Source organism: Euphorbia lathyris, chromosome 1 (genome assembly GCF_963576675.1).
Source record: "Euphorbia lathyris chromosome 1, ddEupLath1.1, whole genome shotgun sequence".
Classification (NCBI taxonomy): domain Eukaryota; kingdom Viridiplantae; phylum Streptophyta; class Magnoliopsida; order Malpighiales; family Euphorbiaceae; genus Euphorbia; species Euphorbia lathyris.
This window is the reverse complement of record NC_088910.1, coordinates 58,521,397-58,533,778: the sequence shown is the minus strand read 5'-3', so window position 1 is coordinate 58,533,778 and position 12,382 is coordinate 58,521,397. Positions and strand designations below refer to the sequence as shown.

The window sequence follows — 12,382 nt, the reverse complement described above, 5'->3', positions numbered from 1 at the left end:
AATGGTTGGATAATTAATATTCCAAGTGAATTAACTGTTCAAGACAAATTTGGGATTCAATCTGAGCTTTTGCACAATGGTGGAGGCTTAGCTGAAAAGAATATGCTAAAACAATGAAATAGAATTGGCTGAACATTTGCCGTAATAAAAAAGCTGAAAATTCCCCTCAATCTAAAGGTATACCATTATAATGAAATATAATTGTATGCTCTGCCTGGATAGAATTGGCATACTTGTGTTCACTCAGGCAACTGATGCTCAACTGAAATATAATGGTATGCCTATCTCCTGAATCTCATTTATATTTCAGTTCAGTTTTTCCACATCAACCCACTCTTTTCTCTTTTCATATTCATTCCTATTTTCATTTTAATTACTCAACATTATGTGCAGCAAAATGTCATATACTATATATTCTCATCACTACTCCAACCTATTCATTTATGTTTTTAATGTTCAATCATATCCTTGTTGAAACACCTTTCCACAAGATTTTGATTTGACAAAATCATCCATGATTAAGAGGCAATTAAATTTAAATGCTTTGATTTAATTGTACTAATGTGTTTGTTCAATATTGAGTGCAAAAATATATATAAAGTAAAGACAGGACAAAAGTCAGCACAAGCAAAGCTGAGTAGAACGGAACTCAGCATGACAGAATGTAAGCTGAGTGGAGTAGGACTCAGAAGCAAAACGAAGCTGACTAAAATTGAAGACTTCCTCAGAAGCGTTTACACAGAACGGAGCTGACCAAGAATGAACTCAGCTTAGAAGTTGAACATCCGAAGATTACGAAGAAAGCTGAATGACAGTCAGGACAGCATGAAGGATCCATTCACTAAAGGACAAAGTCTGCCAACCTTCTGCACCAATAATTGGAACCTCAAAGACACACAAAAGACTAATTCCAAGAGACATGGGTCATTGGATTATTGGTAAAAGACAACTGGTACAAAAAGACAAGCCAGACGCAAGAAGACAAACCTGACGCCTGAAGAAAATAGAGAAAGGGAATGGCGGAACAGTCTGAAGCTGACCAGAAATTGTTTCTCAAAAGAGCCGTTTTGGTGTTAACGGTAACAACAATTCAAACGATCCAAATCTGCAATTTCCTTCTATAAAAGGACAATGAAGAACTTTGGATCATTACTGAAGCATTAAGAGAAAAATACAAGGAGAGAAAATCTTGAAAGCACTCAAATACAAAAAGATCTTACACCAACTTTTCATTCTCTGTGTAAATGCTAGATTGATTGTTGTATAATCATCTAAAGTGTTCTTTAGCATAAAAAGAACAAGTTTGTGATCAATAAGAATATTGAGAGTGTGAAGCTGAGTGCTTGGTTGTAAGCATTCAGTGATAGAGAAATCTAGGTGCTGAGTTGTAGCACTTAGTAGGAGTTGAGTAGACGAATAGAGGAAGGTACTCTTGCATATTCAACTGCCTTGTAATTGGTTTGTGCTCTACCGTTAAAGAGCTCAGTATTGGATTCAAAAAGCCCGGAGGATTCTGGGGACTGGACGTAGGCAGAGAGGCCGAACCAGGAGAAGTGATACTGAGTAATCTCTGAACTCTCTCTTATATTGCATATGTTGTTTGCTATATTTACTCAGTATATAAATTGCCTAAGCTGACCTTGAGTAAGTAAGTGGTGCTGAGTTAGAAGCTGACCTCCAAGAGTGTCAATTCTCAACTCACAAGAAAACAACTTTAGTCAACATCTGACTAAAGCTGTCTTGAAACATATCTCACCAAGCTGACCAAAAGCTGAGTTAATAAACTCTTAAAATAACTTCCAGTCAGCTTAATTAAAAGAAAAAGTTATATTAGTTCCTAACCCCCCTGGAACTAATTACCAGGGACCAACAAGTGGTATCAGAGCCTAAGATGAAGAACTTTATACAAGCCACAAACATGAGTGCATGGCTTGCAATTGTTCAAGGTCCACACGTGCCATACAAAACTGTTAACAATGAGAAAATTGTTAAAAGTGAGGCTGAATGGACAGAGGATGACCTCAGAAAATTACAAAATAATGCTTCGGCTATAAATATGCTTCACTGTGCGTTAGATGCTGCAGAATACAATAAGATTTCAGGTTGTGAGTCAGCACAGGAGATTTGGAAGAAGCTTGAAGTAACCTATGTAGGCACAAGCAAAGTTAAGGAGTCTAAAGTCAATCAACATATGAGACTCTACGAGCTGTTTGAGATGAATGAGAATGAAGACATCTCAGAAATGAATGCAAGATTCACAAACATTATAAATGAGCTAAAAAGGCTTGGAAAGAACTTCACTGAAGAAGAACAGGTGAAGAAAATTCTGAGAAGTCTGCCCAAGAGCTGGCAAGCAAAGAAAACAGCTGTAGAAGAAGCCCAAGACTTGACTACCTATAAATATGATGAGCTGATCGGATCCCTGCTGACCCATGAAATCTCTATGAAAAACTTTGAAGCCAAAGAGAAAGAAAAATCAGAAGATAAGAAACAAAAATCACTTGTCATGAAAGCTGACTCAACTGAAGCGGAGTCAACTGATGATGAGGAACTGGCCATGTTCACCAGAAAGATGAAGAAGCTGTTCAGGAGAAATGATAGAAATGGTAAAAGGTCATTTAGAAGAAAGGACAAATACAAAGCTGAGTCAAGTGATAAGTACAAAAAGGACAGCTCGAAGTCTGTCACATGTTTTGAGTGTCATCAAACTGGGCACATCAAATCAAGCTGTCCCAACCTCAAGAAAGAAAAGACGGGAAGCAAAAAGGCTATGGTAGCCACATGGAGTGAACAGTGATGAGTCAACATCATCTGAAGCTGAGCAAAATGAAACAGCCAACATATGTTTCATGGCAGATGATGGAGCTGACCAATCCCAATCTGAGCAAGCTGACCTTTCTGATGAAACTGACCAGGATGATCACAACAATGAGGTAACATCCTTACTTTTGCTTAGAAACGAAATGGTAAATGCCCTGAGTGACTTATATACACTAACTAAGAAGTGTAACAAAAAGATTAAATCACTCAGCAGGCGCTGTGATGAGATTGAAGAGGTCAAGCTGAGTGACCTCCGATATCTTCTCCAGGACAACTCTGACTTGCATACCAACATGCAAATCTTACATAAGTTTGTCACGGAGATTCAATTTGAGTCAAAGAAACTTAGAAAGGATATCACAACGTTACAGAGTCAAGGGAAGGGCTCAAATAGAAATAAACCCCATACTGAGTACGCAAATACTAGTCAGCATAAGCAATTCACTCAATGTGAGTGTTGTGGAAAAAGGGGGCACACAAAGGATGTGTGTTGGCATAACAAGCGGATTGTCCAATGTGACTTTTGCGGAACAAAAGGGCATTCCACAAAAGTATGTTGGCATGCCCAACACAATAATAATGGGCGTGGGTAGCAGAGCTGACTGTGGCTCATGGATATTTGTGGACGTTTTCAACACTAGAACCTCAAATAGAAACTCCCATTCATAAGAAAAAAAAGGACATGACAGACATAGAATTTATTAGAAAAAGGATTATCGATATCCTTTGGCTAGTTTACTATATCTCAAAAGAATACATTCACTGGATCTAGGATATGGTTGTCAAAATAGATAAATGGATTCACCCAATTCATTTAATATATGAGTTGACACAACTCAATTCATTTAATAAATGAGTTGGATGACCCATTTAATAAATGAGTGGACATGACAGAACTCATTTATTAAACGAGTTATACGAGTTGACTCATTTAACCCAATTAATTAAATCTAAGCAAAATTTTGATTTAAATACAATGAAAATTAAAAATCACCATATTACATTAAAATTCAACATATTTAACCTCATTAACTAAATATAATTAAAATTTAAATTAAAAAATGTAAAACGTAAAAACGGAAAAAACATTAAAAAAAGATAATCTTAAAATGTGAACAAAGGTGTAACCAATGGTATAAGAGATGGTTCCCGAGAGTCGGGGGATGTTGGCACCTCGTGCTTTCTGCCACTGTCTCTAAACACAAAAACCTAAAAGAATACGAAAAATATGAAAACATAAACAAATGTTAAAACAACGAAAACGTGAAAAAATATAGACAAACACGAAAATGTGAAAAAATATAGAAAAACTTGAAAACGTGAAAAAACGTTAAAGACAAGAAAACATGAAAAAATGTGGAAAACATGAAAACGTGAAAAAAAACCCATAAAACATGAAAAACTATTAAAAACACGAAAACATTTGAATATACAAAAATACGAAAATATTAAAACACAAAAACATGAAAAACACAAAATGTGAAAAACATTTAAAAACGTAAAAACAATGTTAAAAACATAAAAATGTGAAAAAATACGGAAAATCGCGAAACACGAAAATCTAAAAATAATAATTAATGTTAAAAATAAGAAAAGTTTTTTCACGTTTTCGTGTTTTTGACGTTTTCAAGTCTTTGACATTTTCTTATTTTTCGCGTTTGTTCATGTTTCGTATTTTTGTTTTTTTGTGTGTTTTTCGTGTTTTCGCGGTTTTCACATTTTTTTCATTGTTCTTTTTTTTTCCGCCTTTTCATGTTTTTTCACGTTTTTGTATTTTTCGTGTTATTCAACGTTTTCTTGTTTTTCAAGTTTGTTCACCTTTTCGAATTTTTCGTGCTTTGTCACGTTTTCGTGTTATTCATGTTTTTTACGTGTTTTTTCCGTTTTTCTTTTTTGTCATTTTCGCATTTTTGTGCTTTTTCACGTTGTTTTATTTTTCGTATTTTGTCATTGTTATTCATTTTTTTAATTAACCTTTAAATATATTAAGTTTCTAACTAATTTTCTGTTTTATGTTTCGTTTTTCACGATTTATCATTTTTTCACAAATCATTAAATGGGTTAATAGAGTCAACCCAACTAACTCATGATCCAACCCATTTATTATATGGGTTAGGTGGGTCGACTCGTTTATGACTTAATTCATAAATGGATCAATCCTAATTCGTTTAATTGCGAGTTAAACGAGTCGTTAAATGGTTTATTTTTTTTTACCTATTTTGACATCTCTATTTTAGGAGCTAATTTATAAGATGAGTATGGATGGAGCCAAGGATAATATAAACACCAAAAAGTATATGTTGTGTATAATTAGGCATTGTTCCAAGTAAGAGATGATATGGAGTACAAAATTAAGCGTTGATGTAGGAAAACGATTAATGAGATAAACTGTACTATTAAAGGCATAAGACCAGAAAGTAATTGATAAACGTGCATGGTTAAGTAAAGCAAGACTAGTTTTTATAACGTGTCTATGTTCTCTCTCTATGCAACCATTCTGTTCATGTGTATATAGACACGAAATCTTTGCACAATGCCATTATTTGAGAGATATTTGGTTACTGCATGATATTCACACGTGGAATGCCCGCATACATTTAGGGCAGGCAGGCAGTTCATTCTATCTGTCCATAGGGCAGATAGGATCCTCATCCGTTTAGGCTATATTCATCCGAAAAAAATTTCAAATTTTGCAACAAATTCGAAAATTTTGGTAGTTATAGGGTCGATTTGTTACCACGTTTGAAATTGTCCATTTCTAAAATTTTCGGATGTATTTTTTTAGAATTTCAGTTTCTTGCAGGAGAGAGAATTTTAGGTTTTTTTTTTTTTGTAATTAGGAGCGGTATTTAGCAAAACCCTTCTTACTGTATTTTACGAAACCCTAAACATCTCTTTCACAAATACACACCAGCTCCTCACTCTTTCTAAAGTCAGCTCTCCATCTCCTTCCTCGTCTTCTTTTTCTCTGACGGTCTCAGTCTTGCTCTCTCCCAACCGCAGGGACTCGCCGCTCCTTCGATCCATTATCATATTGGTTTAATTGGTGTCTTCTTTCGCTATTCTTTCCATCTCTCGTCGACCGCCGTAACCCTCTTCCCCAGTTCTCCATCTCTCACCGACCGTGAATCGCCTCAGTTCTCCACCGCCTCACCTCAACTGAACTCGTAACTGCTATAAGGTGGGTTATCTCGATCTTTTTAATTTATACATCTGCCTTAAATTAGCTTTAAAAAATTCAGTAGAAAAATTGAAGTTCTAATTCGAACTTTAACTCTGTTTGAGCTTCTTTATCTTCCTCTGTTTAGCTCAAAATCTTCATTAATTTTTCAGCTTAATTTTATAGAAAACTTATGCATTATGGTTCTGTAATCAGAATTACAGATTATTTTCAGTTTTTAGTACATGCATGATTTGGTTGTTATCATTTATAAGTGATATCTGTTGAATAGAACAGCAACACATCCAACATAGGGTTGGTGTATTTCTTTGTGTTGGAGGAACAAATAATTGTCCGAGATAGGAACAAATACTTGTCAGAGGTAGCGCCTGTTTCCATCTTGCTTTTATTCTGGTTTGTCTTATAAACGTAGATTATTGTGTTTTAGGTTGCAGAAAATTGGGGGTTTTTCACCAAGGATGGCGACTTCTGAGTTGCAATTGGTCAATGGTGGGGTTTTTCAAAATGGTCTGTCATGCAGCAACATTCTAATGTGAAGTTCTTTTCTCGGGTTCCTTCATTTCCTTGTTTGGTCTTTTCTACAACTTAAAATGAACAATTTACCCTATAAGGTCTTTTAATGGAAAGAATTTAGATTCACTTAGGCCAAGTGTCCATAAAGTTATCTTTTGAATTTCTTCCATTGCTTTGTTGTTGGTTTTAGTGTTCATTGCAAATAACAAAAATGGCAAAATGATGTGGCTTGAAATATCTCTTATGCTAGTTGACATGAGAACATTCTAATTGTATGATAATGTTTTCTGATAATTCAATCCTCAATAAGGAAAAACATTTTGCTACATGCTCTCTGCTTCTATCTGTTCCGCTATAATATTATAAAGTTGTGAGTAATTATTATGGTCTTTGAATAACTTTTAGGTAAAGAGTGTGAGCTTCTCTGCTTCTATCTGTTCCCCCTATGGCGGTGAGTACTTGTTTCCTTCTTTCTTTTTTCCCGTGTTTCTGTTCAATTTGCTTTAAATGCTCGAGCACAAAAAATGGTGCTTGCACTTTCATCTGTCTAGTATGTAATATCAGTTCCTCTCTGCTTGTTCAGTGAGAGAATTAATATGCAAATGATATTTGTGAATGATAGTTTTGTTCTGGATGTGCAGACGATTCCAGTTAACCCTAAGCCGTTCTTGAACAACTTGACGGGGAAAACTGTTATTGTAAAACTCAAGTGGGGAATGGAATACAAAGGTGAGTCCACCTATTCAGTTGTTTTGCTTTAACCTTTTTCCAATTTTCAATTTTTTTTATGTCTTTGACCTTTTGAGTGCTTGCTTTTCAGGTTTTCTTGCATCAGTTGATTCATACATGAATCTACAGGTACTCATGATTTCATTTGTAGTTTCTTTGCTGGATCCTGTGCTAGCTTATTTTTATCCAAATGCAATAGGCTTAATAATCAATGAAGTCCTGAACTTTTAAGTTTTTTCAAATACATCCTTGTTTAGTAGTTTCATAATGTTGTGAATGTTGTCCTAATCATAACCTCTGCTAACAAGCTTATCTTATTTCGTGATTATAACTAAAATAAATGTCCAATATTTACAAATTTACCTGAACAAGCGACATAAGTATGACTTTGGTTTAATTCTATCACAAATCAGTAAGAGAAGTAATTTTTTTTTCCTATCTCAGATAACATCCTAACCTCAACCCCTGTTAGTTGGGGTTGGTTATATGGATTTATATGAACTTATATTTTTTAATAAAAAAATATATTATTAAACAGTGGAGGTAACTGAAATATAGCATGTATACATATATATTCTGGTAGGCAGTTTACTAAATTGAGTAAAATTTTGGTATTAACATGGTTTGGATTAAATTGATATAATAAAGAAAACCAACAAACTGTAACCCTTTTTTGGTCATGCAATCAATACCTTGCAATCTCTTGCAATCTGCTGGATTTTGATTGATTTGTATTTTATAAGATAATTGCTACTTGTTATACTGATACAGAATGCTAGAAAAACAAAATAAAGGTTAGTTTGGGAATTAGAGGACACTTAGGGGTTTTACTAGCTGGAGTTTGTTATGTATATGTATTGGTGAGAGGCTATGATTCACGGAAACTTCAACATGCCGGCGTGTCACGTTTCCGATACGTTTCGGATACGGAAACTCTCGGAAACTGCTGGGATACGTTTCGGGCTGTTTCCGTAATATTCAGAAGTTGGATAGGTAAAAAACGATTGGATTTCATTTTACGAAAAAATATATATAGGTAAATAGAGCAATTATGGTCGATAGTTATTTGAAGCGAAAATGAGTAGGAATATCCAAAAGAGTATGTCGATTTGTATGTGCAACAAAAATAAAATCTGAGATAAACCAAAAGACAAAGACAAAAGCTTTCATGGTTTTATCTTTTTTTTCTCAAAACGTTTTTTGACATCATTTATATTTCATGTATTTAATAATCACATTGAGATAAGAGTTCTATAATTTCTTTTATGTGTTTATTTAGTTATATTACAAAAATTCAAATATAAAAATATATTTTTAATATGGCTGGGGAAGGCTTGCCCCCAGTACACCCTTGTGGTGGGACCCCTCCCCGGACTCTCGCTTAGCGGGGACACGTAGTGCACCAGGTCGCCCTTTTTATAAATGTGCCCCAATATTTTTAATATTTACACGTTTCCGCGCGTTTCCATGTCCTATGTGTTATGAAAAAAGACGTTTCCCGTGTCCGGGCAACATAGGTGAGAGGTTTTATTAGCTTGAGAGGTAATTATGCGCAAGGATTGCTGAGAGATTTGAGCTAGTACATATAAAGTTGTGGGGAGTAAGAAGGCAATGTAGTCTTTTTGGGGAAACTTGAAATTTTATCTCATCTTTGAGCTGGGAAAGGCATAATGCTCTGTGGAAGCACAAGAGCTTCTGTTCATCTTTCTCTTCTGTTTGTTTGCTTACTACTTTTCTATTTAATATTCTTCTTGTTTCCATTTCCTAATCATATTTGTCTGGAAGTTCATCAATATAAGTTGTATTTCCTATGTGAGTTTGGCGAGTTGTTTCCTATCAAATATATTGTTTTCTAACCTTTAAGAACCAATGAATTGTCATATGCAGCTGGGCAACACAGAAGAATTTGTTGATGGACAATTTATTGGAAATCTTGGAGAGATTTTGATCAGGTAACTTGAATTAAACACCTCCTGATGTCAAAATTAAGCACACATTGTGGATGTTAACCTGAAGTTTATAGGATAAACTTCCATTAAAGACTATACAAATTGTAATTACAAGTAACAAGCTGTTGAAATTCAGATTAGATGTGAATTTACTTAACATGCATCTACCAAATGAAAATCTCTTACATGAGGCTTCCCCCATATTATTGACCCAGGAAAATAACATATCTGGATGTTAGGGAAGTGCATATTTATATTTTTGATCTTATTGTATAAAAGTTTAAGCTACCCATGAATATGTAAGGAGTGTTGTGTGGTAGTCTAACCGAGTACTTGATTCTTTTCTTTTCTTAAGAAGAGTGAACAATGATTATTGTTATATTTCAATTTTTGTGTGTATCCCACTTGCAGATGCAACAATGTTCTTTATCTTCGTGGTGTCCCAGAAGATGAAGACATTGAAGATGCAGATCGTGATCAAGCGGACTGAACTTGAACAATTAAGCAGGATTGGTAGTTTAATCTGTAGCCCAATTAATGATGTTCCATATTTGATGTTCAATGCAAATGTTGGCCATTGTACACTTGCTCAAGTTTTATCTTGGAGATGTTTCTTGTGAAATATTGACACAAAAAAAAAAAATGATTGGATGCTCTAGGACAGCGTTCTGCCCTAATTTTCTCTTATGTTAGTGTGACCTGAAAATATGTAGATGGAAAGATGTTTTTGCACATGCTAGCATATACTTCACTAGATTGTTTTTCACTGTCATGTAGTAGTTAATGTAGTATGCGAATTATTATTTGCTGCTTGATGCTAAGGCTGGTAATTCTAAACCATGGCTTCTTTTTTTGTGTGCACATCACTTGTTTACCGGCGGTTTAAAATATAGGCAAGCCAAGTTGGTTTTCAGAAGGGTGCCTATTCTTAAAATTGAGCTCTCGTTTGTTTTTTTTGGCACGCTAGTCTTTAATCAATTATTTGTGAACATATTAAGCCCCTTTCGCCATATTAAGCCCATCTATTTTTGTTCAATTTCTATTCTTATTACTAAAATCAGGTGAAATTTTTGCCACAAATGAAAATTGATCAACGTGAAAATTTTGCAGCAAATGAGAAAGGATCAATGTGAAATGATACTTAAGAGTTGATCCAATTATTTTTTACTGACATTGTATGATAGAAACTGACATCCACAGATATATTTACTGAATTGAATTGTAGTGGGTAAAAGTATTGACCGTTTCATCTTAATTAGAAGAAGTGCATTGCATTTCATAATAGAAGCTGACATCCACACACACATTTACGGATTAAACCTCTTTTTGGGCTTAAATTATAAATTATTATAAGGTGGGTTTAGGTTAAAATTTATTTTCAAGGAATGGCCTGTTTTTCAATTATGGTTGAGAAATGTAACCATTCCGGCCACTTGGCGCTGGAATGGTTACTGTTTTACACCATCCAAACAAGTATATATTAATATTTTTTTGAATTATTAATTTTTTTAAAATTTATTATACTATAAAAATAAAATTATATATAACTTATAATAATGTGGATTAAATTTAGGGTAAATTCTAAAAAAAACCCCTGTGGTTTCAGTTATTGACAAAAAAGGATCTGTGTTTTTTCTTTTGTCAAAATGGGGATTGTGTTTAAGACTGTTAACCAAAACGCAGAAAAACAGCTAACCCCGTCAACTGAGCTGACGTGACAGAGGGTATTTTTGTCCAGTTTTTTTTTCTTTCATATAAAAGGCATCCATTTCCATCAATAATCGATCACCAATTCAATTTAGGGTTTTTCCCCAATTTAGGATTTAACTTCTAGGGTTTCTCAATCTATGAAGAAATTGGGGGAAAACCCTAAATTGAATTGGTGATCGATTATTGATGGAAAAGGAGACATTTTATATGAAAGAAAAAAAAATTGGACAAAAATACCCTCTGCTACGTCAGCTCAGTTGACGGGGTTAGCTGTTTTTTCGCGTTTTGGTTAACGGTCTTAAACACAATCCTCATTTTGACAAAAGAAAAAGCACAGATCCTTTTTTGTCAATAACTGAAACCACAGGAGTTTTTTTTGGAATTTACCCTTAAATTTATATTTTATAAAATTTTGATTAAAATTTAAATTTAACCCTGCTTGGAAACGTTAGGGTTAAATTTGCACAATTTCATATGTTAGGGTTAAATCTGCATTTCGCTTGAAATGTTAAGGTTAAATATTTAGTGCGTTACTGGCAAAAAAATATATTTAGTGCGTTAACAACATAGTAGAATATCTTAGACAATTTCAAGCAAAGTGCAAATTTAGCTATAACAGTCAAACAAGTCTTTTCAAATTTTCGGTAGCGTATGGTTAAAATTGATCTTGCTTAGAAACGTTAAGGTTAAATTTACACAATTTCATACGTTAGGATTAAATCTGCACTTCGCCTGAAACGTTAAGGTTAAATATATAGTGCATTAATAACACAGTGAAATATTTTAGGGAGTTTAAAAAAAATGTGATTAATTTATATATAGCAAGTTTAGTTTTTTAAAACTGTCTAAAATATTTTACTTTGTTATTAATATAATTACAAAAAAATATATGAAATTGCTTCAATTTATCGACATATTGGTTTAGAATGTCCGATGTGGCTAAATAACAGTCAAACAAGTCTTTTCAAATTTTTGGAAGCGTATGGTTAAAATTGATTTTGCCTGGAAATGTTGGGGTTAAATTTACACAATTTCATACGCTATGATTAAATCTGCGGTCGCTTGAAACGTTCAGGTTAAATATGTAGTGCATTAATGACACAGTGAAATATTTTAGACAATTTCAAAAAAAATTGTGATTAATTTATGTGTTAGGTTTAGTTTTTTAAAACTGTCTAAAATATTTTAGACAGTGTTATTAATATAGTTACAAAAAAAGTGTATGAAATTGCTTCAATTTATCGTCAAACTGGTTCAGAAGGTCCGATGTGGCTAAATAATAGTCAAACAAGTCTTTTCAAATTTTTGGTAGCGTATGGTTAAAATTGAAATTGCTTGGAAATGTTAGTGTTAAATTTGTACAATTTCATTTATTATAGCTAAATCTGTACTTCGCTTGAAACTGTTTAAATATTTTACAATGTTGTTAATGCACTAAATATGTAACCTTAACGTTTCAAGCGAAGTGCAGATTTAACCC

The 12,382-nt window shown here is 33.7% G+C and overlaps 1 protein-coding gene across 2 annotated transcripts; it reads left to right on the top strand.

Annotated features, from left to right (window-relative positions):
• The first annotated feature begins 5,696 nt into the window (after nt 1-5,696).
• On the top strand, nt 5,697-9,877 carry LOC136234546 (probable small nuclear ribonucleoprotein F). 2 transcript variants are annotated; one of them, XM_066024123.1, is made up of 7 exons: nt 5,697-6,001; nt 6,429-6,533; nt 6,920-6,965; nt 7,156-7,243; nt 7,335-7,372; nt 9,131-9,195; nt 9,604-9,877. In XM_066024123.1, exons 3-7 carry the CDS (start codon nt 6,960-6,962, stop codon nt 9,680-9,682), a joined length of 276 nt encoding a protein of 91 aa, XP_065880195.1. In that variant the 5' UTR covers nt 5,697-6,001; nt 6,429-6,533; nt 6,920-6,959; the 3' UTR covers nt 9,683-9,877. The 2 variants fall into 2 exon arrangements, with proteins under 2 accessions (XP_065880195.1, XP_065880194.1); XM_066024122.1 differs by lacking the exon at nt 6,429-6,533 and having other exon boundaries at nt 5,701-6,001.
• The last annotated feature ends 2,505 nt before the right edge of the window (nt 9,878-12,382 follow it).